Consider the following 19,067-nt stretch of genomic DNA (forward strand, 5'->3'; position numbering starts at 1 on the left):
CAGTCATTTATCTATTTACTTCAACTCTAAAGCAAAGCCCTGTGTTCCTGAGTGTGGGCACTGGGCCCCCTTTGGTGTGTGAAAGGCAAGAAGATTATAAATACAATATTCAGTTTATCTCTCACCCCCAGTGCGCAAACTATTGACCATTTCTCTTATCCTGTCAGGATCATAAAATCTGCCTGTTGAAATTACGCTGAAAATTACCTAAATTTTCTTTTGGGTTTTAAGAGAGGAACTTCAAATTGCAGATGAAAGGGACCTATCCAACGTGTTGTCTGCACGGTCGAAATTGTGCTTCGTTTTATTGAGCCAAACTTTCCATGTCGTGATGTTAGGACCGAATCTCCCATATTCGATTGACATTTAGCTCGCATTCACTGGAGAATGGCTTGGGACTCAGTCTAAGCTGAACTGTTAGGATTCATGCCTCCGAGTCAGTCCATGACAAGTGCATGTCCCATATCAGCCACTTCCACAGCAATCTCGGTGCTCTGCTGGGGAAATGGAGTTACGGTAACATAACGGCAGACATCCCGAATCCAGCCGCCTTGCTCGTATGGGCATGATGATTCCAGGCTCGCTCCATCTGGAATTTTACCTCGGTGGTTCAGGCCAGATTTCATTTCAGTGGATCGTTTGGCTCATTTAACACTTCGCCGACTCCGGGGGCTCGCCCTGTGAAAATTACCTACAGAGTTTCTTACCTCCCAATAGTTACCACCCATCAATTGCAGTAAAAATGCTTTGGAACGCTCTGAAAGACGCTATTTAAATGCAAGTTTATTCCTTCTCGTTAATACCTTTATTCCCTTTCAGGACTTGAATGAGCTGGCAACAAACTTCCATGATCTTTTGTGATAAAACGCACACTGCGAAGCTGGGGGAAATGCGGGCTCAATGGGAACGAACTTGATTCAAGAGAAGTTTAATGTGCAGAGGTTACTGGAAAACGTGGACTAAAAGTAATCTGCGCCTTTTCTTTCCGGCGTTTCCCGAGAAACAAATTAATCGTCTCCATTACAAAATCTGGCATTTGTCGAGGACCTCGGAGCTCTAAATTTTTAAAATAAGGTGTCATCCTATTCAAATGCTACCCTTGAAATGGCGCTTGTTTGGTATTTGCACGGTGTCGATTTATTGGGTGAAGCAGGCATCAATAGAAGGAACTCCCAGAATATGCAAACGTTGATACAAAAAGGCAGGGGTAGCGGAGCGGAGCCCACTTCCATCTCAGTGGATGGTGACTTTGAGATGTCATTGACGCTATGTAGATGAGAGTGTCAGGCTGGGCGCCGCACGCTACGTTGTTGCTGGAGTTATTAGCCAGTTGCGCGGGAGTCTCGATGCTCCCTTCCCCTCTCTGCTCCGTTCTCCACATACTCGGAGACGAGCTGTGTGGGGAGAAACTGCGCCGTCTCATCTCTTGAGCTCGTGGAGGACAAAAAGCAACGGCGGTAACAAAGCAAAGATCTGCTTCTCGACGTCAACTTCCAGCAGTAAACATCACCAGCTTCTGTCACCGGGGGCTTGAAACAGTAAGTGTGTGGTTTATCTGTGTAACATTTCCAGAGAGCAAGCAAGGCTCTTGACAAAATAGGCAGGAAACAGAGGCGATATGCCTGTAAGCTTTTTGAAACTGGGAAACAATCGCACTACTTCGAAAGAATTTTAGGATGGTCTTACAACAATGCCCCCCCCCCCCCCCGTACTGTCAGCGATAAAATACAAGTTTGAATCGTGTAGTGTGGGAATGTGATGGAGCGGTGGACTGGAGGAAAATCAGACGTAGATATCTCTTATTTTAAAAGAAATTATTCTCTAGGTTCAAGACGTCAGGCTGTCTCTTCTTTAGAAATTATGCAAGCGACTTTGATCAATGGAAAGCGACACGAGATATTTTTATGCACACCGGGAATAGACAGTCTGACGGATAAGGCTCAGAGCTTGAGACGACGAGTTCGCGCGAATCTGCCGATGCTCTCTGTTTAAATGTGATCGCTATCACATCGTGACCGTGTTCGAAAGTGTGCACCGGGATTAAGGAAAAGACAGGTCTGTTGCACAGTGGCGCAGCTGCTTCGAAGCGGGTGTCAGTTCTGGTTTTCGGTACTGTGTGTGTGGAGTCTGCACGCTCCTCCCATGACCGTATGTGTTTCCTCCGGGTGCTCCGGTTCCGTTAAACATCCCAAAGACGCGCAGATTGGTAGGTCAATTGGCCTCTTCAAAATGCTCCTAGTGTATTGACAAGTGGTGGAATCTGGGGGGCGAGGGTGACGATGAGAATCTGGGGTGAATGAAAACATGGTTGATATTTTGCTTGAAATCAGTGGGGTCGAAGTGTATTTCTCTGTGACTGTTCTACTTGATACCAAACGGACCTACTTCATTGCATGAAGTGTTGTGTGTGTGCCGAGAAGTGATCAACAGTTGTATTAACTTCTATATTTTCCATTTCTTTATAAAGGTGATATTTACATCGAGATTTTCTTGTAAGCAAAGTTAAAGCCGTCAATACTTAGCCGGAGTGAGATGGTCGTGCGCGGTGCTGGGGAATCATAGATGTGTTGATTTTAACCTAAGTCGAAAAATGACGTGACATGTCCCAATTCCATCAATAGGACCAAGTCAATCGCGGAATGAAAGCACGTGCCTTTGGGTGTTTCTATCGTTACCAAAGCTAGCCTGCATATCCTTATCTCTTTGCAGCATCTTTCCCCCTGGTTAAATACGAACCCTTGCCTGATCCAACACGAGCTGACAACTACCCCCATAGCAGGACCATCGTGCGCCGACTCTCCACATATTTTTTTCTGCCTGCGCCGGTCTGACTGAACCGCAAAGCTGCTTTCCACGTGGTCTGGTGCTGAAAATTTCCGATCAACTCCCAGGCGCTGGGCGCCTAAATTTAAAATTATGGCCACCAACGGAGCAAAAACGCCCGACGGGCAAATTTCCACCGAACTACACGACGCCCCCACTTCGAACGATAAACCGAAAACGCTCGTGGTGAAGGTGCAGAAGACCAGGAAGATTCCCGAGAGAGAGAAATGGGGAGGAAGATTTGACTTCCTGCTTTCCTGTGTTGGATATGCAATAGGTCTGGGGAATGTGTGGCGCTTTCCGTACCTTTGTGGGAAGAACGGCGGAGGTAAAAAAAATAACTTTAAAATATACTTGATATGTGCTGTACACGATAAAACAACAGTTTAAACAACGGCGAAATCAGAATGTTTCCCGCGTACCCCTTTTGGATTTCAAATTGCTAAAGTCAATCGCGCGTTAAAGATCAATTGCTCCAGTGATGCTAATGTGGAATACGAGCGGATGATTGCAAAATTGTTTTTTTCTGCTTTTAAAGTTCGAATAATGAACAACCATAATTTTTAAAAGAATACAATGGATTTTATCGGGTCCATTGTGATAAATGACTTGCTTAGTCCCTGCACTTGACATGTAACTCAATGCATTCATTACACCGATCTGTCGATTTCGCCTGGATTTAATGAACCTGAACTTCCCATGAATTTCTAACATGCTGCTTATTGTTCTCTCCAAGGGGCCTTTCTCATTCCTTATTTCATGACACTGATCTTTGCTGGAATGCCCATCTTTCTGCTGGAATGCTCCTTGGGTCAGTACACCTCTGTCGGTGGGCTCGGCATCTGGAGGCTGGCACCAATGTTCAAAGGTATGGTGTAGAGTCAGCACCGTGAGCGGGGCCGCCGCACGTCTCTCGGCGGGCAATGGTATACAGCATAATAAACATTGTCACAAGGCGCAATCTTCGCCGTGTAGAGACTTCCTAGCCTTTTGAGATCTGTACAGATAGTGGCCGTATCAAATATTCGCTTACAAGCACTGTCATGTGACTTTGCATGTTCATTTTGAACGGGGTTTTATAAACGTATTGCAATTCCTCGGTGAATATTCAGTCTTAGATCTAGGTCGCAAGCATTAGGGTCAATATAGCTTGGGTATCCACAGATCTGGGCGCGGCTGGGAGGGGGCGGAATGTCTTGTGGACGGTCATGTCCAAGAAGGCATGACAAGCGGAATTAACACCAGGCTTCACAAAATAAGCAGTAAGAGTCCCGTTGACAGAGGTGACATTTGTTAACGTGCCTTTAAGTTGATACTCTTTGAAACCTAATCGGTGTAACGCTCTGGGTTCTTGGATATTCCCTCTGTTTACAGGTGTGGGTCTGGCAGCCGCCGTCCTGTCTTTCTGGCTAAACATCTATTACGTCGTCATTATTGCTTGGGCCATTTATTACTTGTACAATTCTTTCACATCAGTAAGTTCCCTTTTTTTCTGCCTATTTGCGTAATGCGTAATTAACGTAATTCGTTCTCGAAAACGGTGATCAAAACGATAAAGCCCTCTACGTAAATCAATAAACTGCTACTATCGTGACAGGCCGAGACACGAACACCAAATGCATCTATGATGCTGTGTGTCTGCACCTGTTTGGTTCGAAGTGGCAAATAATGGAAATACGCACAATAAAGAATAGTAGATTAGTAAAGGAGATCGAGTGAAAATTACAAAATAATTGTAATTTTTCACAAACAGGAACTTCCCTGGCAACGCTGTGGAAATTCATGGAATACGGAGAGGTGCTTCTCAAACTACAGTATGACCAATTCAACCAACCTCAGCAGCCCAATCGTGGAATTCTGGGAGTAAGATGGTTTTTATCTCTTTCCATTTGTTTGCCTTATTTTGTGAGCTAATACTTAAATTAACAACCGTTGGACCGGAAACAGCGTGTATTACTGATAGAAATGTGACTATCCACAGACGGAACATGCATCAGTTAACGGACGGGCTGGATAAACCGGGGCATATCCGAGCGCCGCTTGCAGTAACACTGGCTATCGCCTGGGTTCTTGTCTACTTCTGTATTTGGAAGGGCGTCAAGTGGACGGGAAAGGTAAAGTCCTAACACATTTCATGAGAACAGTCGTCGGACGCTCGAATCGTGTGACGGTACAGCGGCTCGAGTTTTCAGCGAATCCAGAGTCGCTCTTTAGAGTCCCGGACTTCCCGCTTTGGTTTTGGCCAATGACATGGAACGTGCGGGAAGCTAACTGTGTAATCATATGCACCATTTCACAGAGCGAGATTATTCAGCCCATCGTATCCGGTAATATTTTGGTTTTGGTAAAATAAGTGTCCAGCGTTCTCTTTGTACCTAATTCCCCTCCCCTCACTACCCCCACCCCCTCCCGTTGATTTTAATAGATGCACTGGACTCAACTAACCCGGTGGCAAAGTACATCCTGTTCACACAGAGTCTTAGAAAAGTGCGGCCGAGAAACACGCCCCTCGGCCGATCTAGTCCGTGCCAGATCGTTTAAACTGCCTACTCCAAATCGACGTGCACCGGGAACATAGTAATTAGAGAGGAATAATCAATGGCTCAATGGGCCATACCAAAACTTGAACTCTGGAAACTATCGCCTGGCACTGGGAGGCTGAATGCATGCATGGTTGTGGGGTGTTATTTACTTAAGTTCCGACCATATTCTTCTTAATACTAAAGGTATACAGGTGGCCTGGCAAATGATGATAGTCTAATAAAGAAGCTTGTTAGAACACTTCAGCTTAAAGAAAATTGTGCGAACAAGTTATCCATGTCTTTGTGCACCAAGTTAAGCCTTCATAATCCTTTTCAAATGATCGATCATATCCTCGGTGTGCCAAGTGTATACAGGACAGAATCCAATATTGTAATCTGTCCGCGCTTTCCCCCCCAACAGGTAGTTTACTTTTCTGCAATCTACCCGTACATCATGCTCCTTACCTTGTTTTTCCGTGGAGTGACACTGCCGGGCGCTAAAGAAGGAATCCTGTTCTACATCACCCCCGATTTCAGCCGCCTTTCTGATTCGGAGGTACGTCATTAGCGGCCGTTTATGGTCGGGGCTGATAACACGTGTGTGAATGAAACCGCATTCGTTGCCGCTGCTCATGGACCGTCTCAATCCCTTCTTCCTCAGGTTTGGCTGGACGCCGCCACGCAGATATTTTTCTCCTACGGTCTGGGTCTCGGCTCCCTGGTGGCACTCGGCAGCTACAACACATTCCACAACAATATTTACAGGTAATCATTGCCTTCGCATGCCACCTTCGCGTATCCCACTTGTGCTGGCGGTGCTCTTCCTCCCAAACCTGAAAGGCTTCAGGGTAATCTGGGCGCGAGGCCGATCGGCCCGTCGCATCTGTGGTTCCTCTTCATCCAAATGAAACCTGCAAAGTCCTGAAAGACTCATCGGGTCAGACAGCACACACATGGAGAGGGAAAGATACGTGGAGTTAGCATTTCAGGTCGGGGCCCCATCGACTTCATCAACAAGAAGTTCTGATTAAAAGTCTTTGATCAGAAATGTTAACTCTTTCTGTAGATGCTGCCTGGCCAGCTGAGTGTTACCGGCAATTTTCTGTTTTTATTTCAGATTTCCATCAGCTGCATTTTTATTGCATTAATTCTGGCTCTTATCCCTTTTTTTTCCATTTGATAACAAAGGCAATCTTTATTTTGTAGCTTTAGGTAAACCCTTTCCTTTTTAGTTTGAGTCATCCAAGTTTGATAATGGCATTTAAATGTAGCAATACTCCTGAACTCTCATTACTTGTTGACCGAAGATAATGGGTGTGTTGTAGAAGGGAGAGTGTAAACTGATTACGTGCTTTACATAATCACCTGCTGAATTAATCATGCTCTGTGATAAGTCTAATTACAATTAACTAGGCATTGACAACTTTCCTCAGTAGGGTAACGTCCAGTGCCACTTATGGCTATACATTGAAACTTGCTTTAATATTTGACACTGCATGGGCATTGTAGGAGAGGAGGATGCATGCTCTTTTAATCCACTGGAGATTCAAATATAAGACCAGAATCGAGAGGAGCAATATTAGGTCATTGTTCCATCTAAATGATGAGTATGTTTTCAAAATGAGAAAATCTAACAATCCATCCATAAAACACACCAGGACTTGGTTTAACAACATAGGCACCATTGCATGTTTCACCCATAAATGTAACAAAATATAATAGATAGTTCAATTTTTGAGGTTGGGATTCACCTCTATGCAGCCTATTTTTGGAAGCTTATGGTGTATTATTTCTTGTCAAACTGTCCCATTGCATTAATTTGGATTTTGTAGGTGATTTATATTTGAAAATTAAAGCCATCTAATATCAACCCATCCATTTCCTTCTTCCCACGAGTTATCTTGCCGACTATGCATTTTCAAAATAAGTCGGCACCAGACATCAAATTAGAGGAGAGAAGAGATGTGGAATTGCTGCTCTGCTTCAGTCACTAGGTGTACCCACTAGCTCTCAGGAGGTGCACAGGCTGAGTGAGACCTGCCCATGCTGGGATGCTAAGAGGAAATGCATACCTTCCCAGATACTGACACCACATATCAAAAACTCAGCATCAAGCGTGTGAATCCAAATCTCACCTGGTGCTCAAGAAACGAGTCCAATTAGGCACCACAGACAAGACAACCTGGCTTAGAAACATAGAAATTCTACAGCACAGTACAGGCCCTTCAGCCCACAATGCTGTGCCAAACATGTACTTTAGAAATTACCTGGAGTTACCCATAGCCCTTTATTTTTCTGAGCTCCATGTACCTATCCAAGAGTTTCTTACAAGACCCTATTGTATGCACCTCCACAACCATCGCCGGCAGTCCATTCCATGCACTCACCACTCTCTGCATGAAAACCTTGCCCCTGACATCTCCTCTGTATCTGTTTCCAAACACCTTAAAACTGTGCCCTCTCATGTTAGCCATTTCAGCCTTGGGAAAAAGCCTCTGACTACCCACACTCTCATCATCTTGTACACCTTTATCAGGTCACCTCTCATCCTCCATCACTCCAAGGAGAAAAGGCCAAGTTCACTCAAGCTGTTCCCATAAGGCATGCTCCCCAATCCAGGCAACATCCTTGTAAATCTCCTCTGTACTCTGTGTATGGTTTCCGCGTCCTTCCTGTAGTGAGGTGACCAGAACTGAGCACAATTCTCCAAGTGGGGGCTGACCATGGTCCTATATAGCTGTAACACAGAGAGTTTCTTCTTCTTTATTTCAGAGACTCGATCATTGTCTGCTGTATAAACTCCACCACCAGTATGTTCGCTGGGTTTGTCATCTTCTCCATCGTTGGCTTCATGGCCCATGTAACAAATAAGCCTATCGCTGATGTGGCTGCTTCAGGTAGGTCCTGCCTTTCATTGGATTAAAGTGAAACACCTAATGCCTACATTCAGCACCCTTCATACAAACTCTTCTCCCTCCTGCCATCTGGGAAAAGGCACCGAAGCATTCGGTCTCTCACGACCAGACTGTGTAACAGTTTCTTCCCCCAAGCCATCAGACTCCGCAATACTCAGAGCCTGGACTGACACCTTACTGCCCTATTGTCTTGTTTATTATTTATTGTAATGCCCGCACTGTTTTGTACACTTTATGCAGTCCTGGGTAGGTCTGTAGTCTAGTGTAGTTTTTTGTGTTATTTTACGTAGTTCAGTGTAGCTTTTGTACTGTTTCAAGTAGCACCATGGTCCTGAAAAACATTGTCTCATTTTTACTGTGTACTGTGCCGGCAGTTTTGATCGAAATGACAATAAAAAGTGACTTGACTTGACTTGACAGACTTGTTTGTATTTGCACAGTGTGATGTTTTTCGCCTCACCTCTGAATAATATTAGCATTTTTCCAAACATCGCATCCTTTAAACAAAATTTGGAGCATTTGATGCAGCTGACATGTTTAATTGGCCCCTGTTAGATCACAAAAAAACTTAGATGTTTGTTTCTCTAACACAAAACATTACTCCCGAAAGCATACATTACTTAAGAGCTATTCTTGTGAGTTGCAGCCTACATTGTGCCAAAAGTAGATAAAGACATTGTCCTAGCACATGCATACTCTGACTCACACAGATGTAGGTCTACAGTACACTGCAGGATGATCTGTAAAGTGTATCTGGAGTGATTTTGCCACACAATTAACCTGAATAGCTTAGATGTAATCTGCCAGCCTCTCCTCAGCAACAGAACCATGCCTACACTGGAATCTGACTTTACTGATGGACCACTATTCAATATTCAGTATGGAAAAATGGACCAAGATATGTGCAGCTGAATGGAGAACTAACATCGAAGTCCTTCGCTCTGCTGTGAACAAAAGTGCCAAATGTTCAAATATAAATTTGCCCAATATATAAGGTAGTTATAGCTTGTCCAATGCGCTAGGAAAGTTTCACGTGCCATATTTCTACACCATTCCTTGTAGCAAGTAACTTGCTGTGAATCAGACATTGTGGGTCATCACAAGGGGGGGTATTGGGGTAGTTGGCTTATTTGCTGGTTGAAAGCCGCTTCTGTTATGTTAGTCATTCATTGATTGGCCTGTTTAAATGTTGCGGCTGCTCTTTCCCATTGGTTGGCTTGCGTGCCACAGCACCAACCTTCAGTTCTGGGTGCCTCGGGTGTATAAGAAGGAGACTTGTCCCCCAGGGCTCGCTTCACAGAACCTCTGTCGAGGTAAGCTCCAGGCGGGCTCTCTTGGCTAAGTATCTGTTTATTGAATATTTAGTTTTGTAGTTGTTGTAACTTGGGGAAACTTAAATGTTTGGTCGAATCTTTTACTGCTTGTGATTAATATGCTTATTCATAGTGTTTTCTATCTCACTCTCCAAGCCTGTGAACCTGCTTCCCCATTATGCTGGTAGAGAAGCAAATGCCTCTATTGGCCAATGTTGCTGAACAAGTTGCTCCTGAGGGGCTGGAATTTATTCTAAAGTGAGCTGAAAGAAGGGAAGTTTTCCCTTGATGGGAAGAAGGGAAGAGTTTCTCTGATGGTTAGGCAAGATCAAGCAACTGTAGCATGAGCATAGTTTGCCATTAGAATATTTTGCAACACATATGTTTGTGGAGGGATCTGAGCAGCTCAGTTTATTATCCCAAGGCTAAGTGAAAACATTACAGTTGGCATTATAAACACACTTAGATTAGCATGATGATACAATTACTGGCCCAGATTTTGTATATTGGTGGTGTAGTCACATGCTGCTACTTGTAGGGCAATCTGTGGTGTCCAATAACCTCAGTGAAATGTTTCTGGACAGCAGAACAGTGAGAGAACAGAAGTATTGCGAATAACTTTTTAATGTCTCACAGAGAGTAAAATTGGAACTCACACAAGGATGAAAGTCAATGTGGAAATATGATAAATGGATTCTTAAAAATAGACTTTTGAAATAAGCAATTTGTGGTACATTGAGCTTAGAAAAATTAGAAAAATAGAGGGCTATGGTAACCCTAAGTAATTTCGAAATTAAGTACATGTTCGGCACAGTATTGTGGGCCAAAGGGCCTGTATTGTACTCTAGTTTTTCTATGTTTCTATAACAGTCGTATGTTAAATGTTGCCTTTTCAAGGCTGGAGAACCTGTCCAGCAATAGTTAAACACCATTTAAAACTCATGAATTAGCAGTGTATTTTAACAGTGCAAATAGTTCATTAAAATTTTAAGTTCTTAACAATCCACTGATTCTACACTGATTGACTTGGCGAAAAGGGCAACAATTTACCCTCAGAAGGAGCAGCAACATCAAGATTTCCATATTTGACTTCTAGAAGCCACTGGCAGATTACATTAACTGTACACTGAACTGACAGTTTCTTCATGGTTCCCATTATAAATTCCACATCTTTAATTCTTTTAATTAAAACTTGGCAAGTGTATGCATGAAACATGCACTTAGACCCATGTGCTGAATTTGGACACATACAGAATTGTATTTCCACCAAGAGAAAGAGTGGGAAGAAGCCCAGTTGATTTTTGATAGAAATACAAAATGTAACCATTCCTAAAATCCTACTGACAGCAACTTAGAATGAATCATATAAAAGCATTTTGAAAACTATCAGAGTTTTAAGCTCAGAGTATATTAACACAGAAGGTCAAGAGAACGCAAAATCATGTACTTTAAATGAGTACAGTATTTGCCACATATAAAAAATATAATTTAATATATTTATTCAAACTAATACTATGATATAAAAATAAGTGCATTACTAATTAGGCAAATGAAATAAAATACAAATAAATTATTGACAGAATAACAGTAAAAAAAATGGCATATTTTCTCTCTATTTTCATATTTTCTGTAAATATTTCCAATTAACTCTCTAAAATCTGTTACTGGTGGTTAAAAAGGGAAAGGCCAGAGAATTATGCCATTCTGTAGGGTCGTGGATATGCCATGTCAAAACAAGACAATAAAGCAAGGAAGGGTAATGTAAGATGTTTAACGCCATGTAGAGACCTTTGCACCACTTTATCGGGTGATGTTGAAATAGACATTGATTTTGGAAGGATAACCTTTTCACATTTATTACTTTTGTATGCCTCCTGTACTGAAAATATAGTTCATAAATTAGCATGTCACTTTGCTTACTATTGTAACACTTGTTTTTATACATAACAAAAAAGATCTAATATTTCATCCCAAGTCATATTTCGACAAATGTGTTTTTTTAAAGGTCCTGGCCTGGCATTTTTGGCATACCCTGAAGCAGTGACACAATTACCAATATCTCCATTATGGTCTATTCTATTCTTTTCCATGTTACTTATGCTGGGAATCGACAGCCAAGTAAGTAAACATCGTTGTTGCTGTATGGTGTTTGGTGCAGGGGTGGCTGCTGTTCATTTCTTGTATTGATCTAATCATTGGTTCTTTAGTTTTGCTGAATAACATTTCATCAATATCTTTAAGAAAAATAAAACAAGTGTGGCATGACTTTTTGGGAGTGGTTATAATCAGAATTTTTCGTATCAGTTATTGAAAGCACTTAAAATTCAATATAATTCGTATTCTAAATGTGTTCAATATAGTTGAATATTTTTAAAAGCCAATTAAATGAAACAGAATTTTAAAGATTACAGTTTATGGAACATTTTGTATTATACATGAGCAAAAATGCTTTAATGCAACACAGAATTGCGAGGTTACAGTTACAGAACAAATGGGTTTAGCTAGAAATGTGTTCTGCCACTTTTAATCTAGCACCGTAAATCTAATAGTTTAAGGACTGAAATAAAACCTTTCAAGAACGCCATTATTGATTGCATCTGACAGGTGCAGGCATACTGAATCCTTGCCCTAGTCATACATCAATATTGAACAGCATTCTGTTGCTAAGGGTAACACTGCTGATTAGCCCTTGACTATAACATTGCAATTTTGGATTGTATTGAAACGTATACTCCTAAAATGTAAGACAAAACATTCCATACAATGTAAAAATTTAAATTCCATTTCATTCAGTTAGCATTTTAACGTCATTCAACTATTTGAGCAAATTTAAATCTTATTTGTATCAGATTTTAAAGTCCATCAATAGCAGATCAGAATCAGATTTAATATCACTGACATACAGCCTGAGGTTTATTGTTCTGCGACAGCAGTACAGTGCAATACATAAAATTGCTATAAATTACAAAAAAATATATAGTTAAATTAGTGTGCAAAAAGAGAGCATAAAATAGTGAGGTTCATGGTTTGGTTCATTGTCTCTTCGGAAATCTAATGGTGGAGGTGAAGAAGCTGTTCTTAAAAGGTTGAGTGTGTGTTTTGAGGCTCATGTACTCCCCTCCAGTGGTAGTAATAAGAAGAGAACATGACCTGGGTGATGGGGGTTCTTAATGAAGGATGCCGCCTTTTTGAGGCATTACCTTTTGAAGACGTCTTCGATGTTGGGGAGGCTGGTCCTCATGATGGAGCTGACTGTGGTTACAACCCTCTGCAGCTTTTCCCGATCCTGTGCAGTGACACTCCACACCAGACAGTGATGCAACAGGGTTGAATGCGCTCCGCAGTACCGCTGTAGAAACTAGTTAGAGAAGACAAACTTCTAACAAATCACATTCCCTCAAACTCCTGATGAGATTCAGGTGTGCACAATTCCTATTATAACCACAATCTTAAAATCTTCCCAAACCAGAAATGATGTTCAGTGCCTGTTTTTTTTTAAAAAATCACATTTCTGGAAAAAATCAATTTTCCTTATGTCAACATATGTCGTCAAAGAATCATTCTGTTCTCAATTTGGAGAGTCATAATCATAGGGTTAGTCAGGCCCTTCAACCTAATTTGTCTGTGATAACCCATTTGCCTCGACAACTTGGTCCATATCTGTCTAAATCTAACTAGGCTTGAAGACTGCTAAATCATTGAATCATAGAGTCATTCAGCATGGAAAAGGCCCTTTGGCCCAATTAGTCCATGCTGAACAAGGTAGCCATCCAAGTTAGTCCTGTTTGCCCACACTTGGCCCATATACATTCAAACCTTTCTTATCCATACCTTTAAGTCGTCCTTAGCTATCATGGAGTCTGGATCACCAGAGATTTAAAAAGCAGGTAGATACATTTTTGACAGGCCATAAGACCATGAGATATTAGGAGCAGAATTAGGCCATTTGGCCCATCATGACTGATCCATTTTTCTCTCAGCCCCCTTCTCCTGTAATCCTTGTGCCCTAATTACGAATCTATCAAACTGTTCCTTAAATGTACGCAATGGCGTGGCCTCCACAGCTGCCTGTTGCAATAAATTCCACAGATCTACCACCCTCTGTCTAAAGAAATTCCTTCTCATCTCTGTTCTAAATGGACATCCCTCTACTCTGAGGCTGTGTCCTCTGGTCCTACAGTCCCCCACCACAGGAAACATCCTCCCCATATCCACACTATTAAGGCCTTTCTAGTCAATAACTTTTTGTCAGACTGTTTTTTAGGCCTCTTCTGAAGTACAAGAGCCTGAAGAGTTCGTGGGTTAAGGGTGAAAGGTAAAATATTTAAGGGAAACATGAGGGGGACCTTCTTCAGTCAGAGGGTAGTAAGAGTGTCGAGTGAGCTGCCAGTGCAGGTGGTGGATGTGGGTTTGATCTTAGTATGTGAGAGAAATTTTAAGTACATGGATGGGAGAAGAATGGAGGGCTATGGTTTGGTTGCAGGTCAACGGGACCAGGCAGAATAATAGTTCAGCAGGGTCCTGCTAGTCCAAAGGGTCTGTTTCTGTGCTGTAGTACTTCATGATTCTAAGACCCATTCTCAGCTGTTCAGGAATAGCTTGTCTGCTCTGCCATCAGATTTCTGAACTATACCTCAATACTTTATTTGTACTATTTATTTATTTTGAAGTTTATAGTATTATTAAAAGATTGTGTAATTGAGGCCCATTGCAAACAGGCACCAATGGTCCCGACGAAGGGTCTCGGCCCGAAACGTCAACGGTGCTTCTCCTATAGATGCTGCCTGGCCTGCTGTGTTCCACCAGCATTTTGTGTGTGTTGTTGTTTGAATTGCCAGCATCTGCAGATTTCCTCGTGTTTGCTCACCAATGGTCTAAATAAGCTTGTACTCACTGCGCAGGCTGAGGAGCTTGAGCTAGTATTTGACAATTGGCAAGTGCAGCAGTGTGTTCAAAGTTCAAAGTACATTTCTTATTGAAGTATGTATAAATTATACAACCTTGAGATTCGTCTGCTTACAGGCAGCCACAAAGCAAGAAGCCTGAAAGAACATTATTTAAAAACAGGCCTAAACCCAATGCACCGAGAGAGAAAAAAAATACACATTGTACTTGCAAAAGCATATCAACATAAAACATCCAGAGTGACCCAGGCAGTTTATTACAACATATTCCCCTTATTTAATAGTTGCCCAGGCTACTGTGGGAGATGAGAGAGAATATGCTGAGCCTCTGGCAATGATCTTTGCATCATCAATGGGGACGGGAGAGGTTCCGGAGGATTGGAGGGTTGTGGATGTTGTACCTGTATTCAAGAAAGGGAGTATAGATAGCCCAGGAAATGATAGACCAGCAGTCTTACTTCAGTGGTTGGTAAGCTGATGGAGAAGATCCTGAGAGGCAGGATTTATGAACATTTGGAGAGGCATAATATGATTAGGTGTAGTCAGCATGACTTTGTAAAGGGCAGGTCATCCCTTACGAGCCTGATTGAATTTTTTGAGGATGTGAGTAAACACATTGATGAAGGAAGAGCAGTAGATGTAGTGTATGTGGATTTCCGCAAGGCATTTGATAAGGTACCCCATGCAAGGCTTATTGATAAAGTAAGGGGGCATGGGATCCAAGGGGACATTGCTTTGTGGATCCAGAACTGGCTTGCCCACAGAAGGCAAAGAGTGGTTGTAGATTTTAGCAAAAAATTTATATTTTAGCATTTTGTATGGAGATCAGTCACCAGAGGAGTGCCTCAGGGATCTGTTCTGGGACCCTTACTCCTCATGATTTTTATAAAGGACCTGGATAAGGAAGTGGAGGGATGGGTTAGTAAATTTGCTGATGACATAAAGGTTGGAGGTGTTGTGGATAGTGTGGAGGGCTGTCAGAGGTTACAACGGGACATTGATAGCATGCAAAAATTGGGCTGAGGAGTGGCAGATGGAGTTCAACACAGATAAGTGTGAAGTGGTTCATTTTGGTAGGTCAAATATGATGGCAGAATATAGTATTAATGGTAAGACTCTTGGCAGTGTGGAGGATCAGAGGGATCTTGGGATCCAAGTCCATAGGACACTCAAAGCAGCTGCGCAGGTTGACTCTATGGTTAAGAAGGCATATGGTGTATCGGCCTTCATCAATTGTGGAATTGAATTTAGGAGCCGAGAGGTAATGTTGCAGCTATATAGGACCCTGGTCAGACCCCACTTGGAGTACTGTGCTCAGTTCTGGTCGCCTCACTACAGGAAGGACATGGAAACCATAGAAAGGGTGCAGAGGAGATTTACAAGGATGTTGCCTGGATTGGGGAGCACTCCTTATGAAAACAGGTTGAGTGAACTCGGCCTTTTCTCCTTGGAGTGGTGGAGGATGAGAGGTGACCTGATAGAGGCGTATAAGATGATGAGGGGCATTGATCGTGTGGATAGTCAGAGGCTTTTTCCCAGGGCTGAAGTGGTTGCCACAAGAGGACACAGGTTTAAGGTGCTGGGGAGTAGGTACAGAGGAGATGTCAGGGGTAAGTTTTTTACTCAGAGAGTGGTGAGTGCGTGGAATGGGCTGCTGGCAACGGAGGTGGAGGCGGATACAATAGGGTCTTTTAAGAGGCTTTTAGATAGGTACATGGAGCTTAGAAAAATAGAGGGCTATAGGTAAGCCTAGTAATTTCTAAGGTAGGACGTGTTCGACACAAATCTGTGGGCTGAAGGGCCTGTATTGTGCTATAGGTTTTCGATCTTTCTATGAACTCTAGTCAAGTCAGTTTTGTTAAACAAACACAAATACAGTTGTGAAATTTATTTTTTAAGGGGAAGTGTCCCTTTTTCTGCATATTACTGAACCTAGCAAACTCGATTATATTTGTATCATGGCAGGTTCCTTCACCCATGGCCCACATCCACAATGTGTCAACTTTTACTCGCATACACACTTAGCTGTGTTTACAGTAGCAGCTTAGTGAAGGCCAGAAAACATTCTGCCAGCCAGAGTAATCTGTCACCTCAGCTGACGTTTGAACATCTCCCTACATCCATTCCAGGGAAGTGGAATTTTCAGGAACTGAGCAGAGAGGGGCAGATTTCTGAATAGACATTGGGCCCATGAACACTACCTCACTATTTAATTTTACTCTTTTTGCTCTACTAATTAAATTTAACTTTAAAAAAAACTTATCTTACTGTAATTTGCATATCTAATTATATAGTGTACTTATATCTTGCAGTACTTACTGTACTTTACAGTTTTTATCATTATGTATTGCAATATACTGCAACAGCCAATTTCACAGCATATGCCAGTGATACTAAACCTGATTCTAAACACTGGAAATAGCCAACAGCTGAGGAACCCACATGGTGAAAAACAGGTTCAGGTTGATGATCTTCAACCAGAATTCTCCCTGCTAAATTAGTCAATGTTGTTTGCAAGAAATGGTTACTAAAAGTGGAGGAAGATATTAAAGTAGGCCAAGAGCTGTGAGTGAATATCACCAATAGCCTGTCCTGGTCCAACCACATTGATGCCATGGGCAAAAAAGCATACCACCACCTGAGCTTCCGAAGGAGGATAAAGATATTTGGCATGTCCCCTTTGACCCCCACCAAATTTTTGTAGATGCACCATAGAAAGCGTATTTTCTGAATGCATCACCACTTGGTATGGCAAATGCTCTAAACCGAGTTTGCAGAAAAACTACAGAGAACATAAAGCAGAAAACATAGAACAGTACAGCACCATATGGACCCTTTAGCCCACAATGTTACGACAGCCTATATAATCACTCCATGATCAATATAACTCCATCCTACGCAGCCCATAGCTCTCAGCTTTTTTTACAGAAAGCTGTGGATACATCTTAGCACATCATGGAAACCAGCCATCCCCCCCCCCCCCCCCTGGACTCTTACTCATCTCATTGCCTTGGTAAAGCAGCCAAAATAATCAAAAATTCTAGAGGCTTTTTTTTTTAACACTCCCCCCCACCCCACTGGGCAGAAGTTACAAAAGCCTGAAATACATACTACAAGGGTCAAGGACAGCTTTTACTGCAGAGATATAAGTCTATACACAGTTCCTTTCTATGATAAGATAGTCCCTTGACCTCACAATCAACCTGGTTATGTATCTGCACCTTATTGTCTACCTACACTGTACTTTTTCTAACTGTAACACTATTCTGTTATTGTCTTCCTTTGTGCTACCTGAATGCACTGATGTGATGAAATTACCTTTATGGATGCTGTGACAAAAAAAAGTTTTTCACTGTACACGTGACAATAATAAAACATTTTACCAATTTAATATTTATACAAAATGTTCCTTAATTTTCAGTTCTGCACTGTGGAAGGTTTTATTACTGCCCTGGTGGATGAGTTTCCCAAACTGTTACGAGGAAGAAGAGAAGTCTTTATTGCTGTAGTCTGCATTATTTCCTACTTGATAGGACTGTCCAACATAACCCAGGTAAGATATATAATCAATCTCCTTGAAACTATATAAAATCTTCTGATGCATATTGATTTCTACCTGAAAAAGTGACAGGTAGCTTTTAATACATTACCATTTGCTATGTAACATGATTTGTGCTTGTTCAATCATGATTTCATCTGAAAATAAATTTAGAAGGAAATCAATACCTATAAGGAGTTTCTCCCTGTGACTGCGTGGGTTTCCTCTGGGTGCTCCGGTTTCCTCCCACAGTTCAAAGATGTACCCATTGATAGGTCAATTGGTCATTGTAAATTGTCCTGGCTAGGATTAAACTGGGGGATTGCTGGGCAGTGTGACTCAAAGGGCCAGAATCTCAATAAATAAATATCTGTATATAAGTGTTACGATTATACAATTTTGATATAATTTGGACAATGACAGGACCATTACTCTCTGCTCATCCTGGTCTACCTGAAGTGGCGGCCACCTAAAATTGTATCAAAACATTTCCTGTTTACCTATACAGCATTCTCACAGGACACTTAGAATTATTTTAAAATAAATGTATCCTAAAGGATGCCTATCAGAAAAAGTCCTGTCCAGACTAATTTACTTTTTCATTGCATAATGCATGGAAAACACCATGGAATGTCAAAAGTTGCATCCAGGCACATTGAAATGTGATGAGCATTCCTGTTTTCAGCATCCTTAAAGGTGGCAGATTCCATGGGTAAAACATGTTTCCTCAACTCCCTACTGATCTTTCTACCAATTACGTTCATCAGTGCCCTTCTAGTTGTCAAATTGGTAAGGGAAATGGACAGCCAGGGTACCTACACTTTTTTTTTAAGTTGGAAAACATTTTGCTCTACAAATTGAGACTGCAAGAAGCACAATCGACTCGAGCTACAATTTTCTTTTCAAGTCGGACAGAAAGCGCAGGTGGGAAACCACGCAGTTCTTCTCAATTACTATTTCCCACAAAACTGCCATTTCACACCCTCCCATCCTTGAAGTTCTGATTTTTGTTAGACTGGTGCAAATGGAACCTACACCTCAGCACAAACTGG

At 42.0% G+C, this 19,067-nt stretch overlaps 1 protein-coding gene across 1 annotated transcript in view; it reads left to right on the top strand.

Moving 5' to 3' along the window:
- Positions 1 to 2,916: 2,916 nt before the first annotated feature.
- Positions 2,917 to 19,067, top strand: part of slc6a1b (solute carrier family 6 member 1b) — a 38,485-nt gene continuing 22,334 nt past the window's right edge. Inside the window, exons 1-10 of the mRNA XM_059944855.1 lie at positions 2,917 to 3,151; positions 3,560 to 3,691; positions 4,198 to 4,298; positions 4,577 to 4,686; positions 4,805 to 4,937; positions 5,767 to 5,901; positions 6,007 to 6,110; positions 8,118 to 8,242; positions 11,579 to 11,691; positions 17,899 to 18,030. Coding sequence (XP_059800838.1) covers positions 2,917 to 3,151; positions 3,560 to 3,691; positions 4,198 to 4,298; positions 4,577 to 4,686; positions 4,805 to 4,937; positions 5,767 to 5,901; positions 6,007 to 6,110; positions 8,118 to 8,242; positions 11,579 to 11,691; positions 17,899 to 18,030 — 1,320 coding nt within the window. The remainder of the gene's footprint in view (positions 3,152 to 3,559; positions 3,692 to 4,197; positions 4,299 to 4,576; positions 4,687 to 4,804; positions 4,938 to 5,766; positions 5,902 to 6,006; positions 6,111 to 8,117; positions 8,243 to 11,578; positions 11,692 to 17,898; positions 18,031 to 19,067) is intronic.

This window comes from Hypanus sabinus, chromosome 19 (genome assembly GCF_030144855.1).
Source record: "Hypanus sabinus isolate sHypSab1 chromosome 19, sHypSab1.hap1, whole genome shotgun sequence".
In the NCBI taxonomy this organism is placed as follows: Eukaryota; Metazoa; Chordata; class Chondrichthyes; order Myliobatiformes; family Dasyatidae; genus Hypanus; species Hypanus sabinus.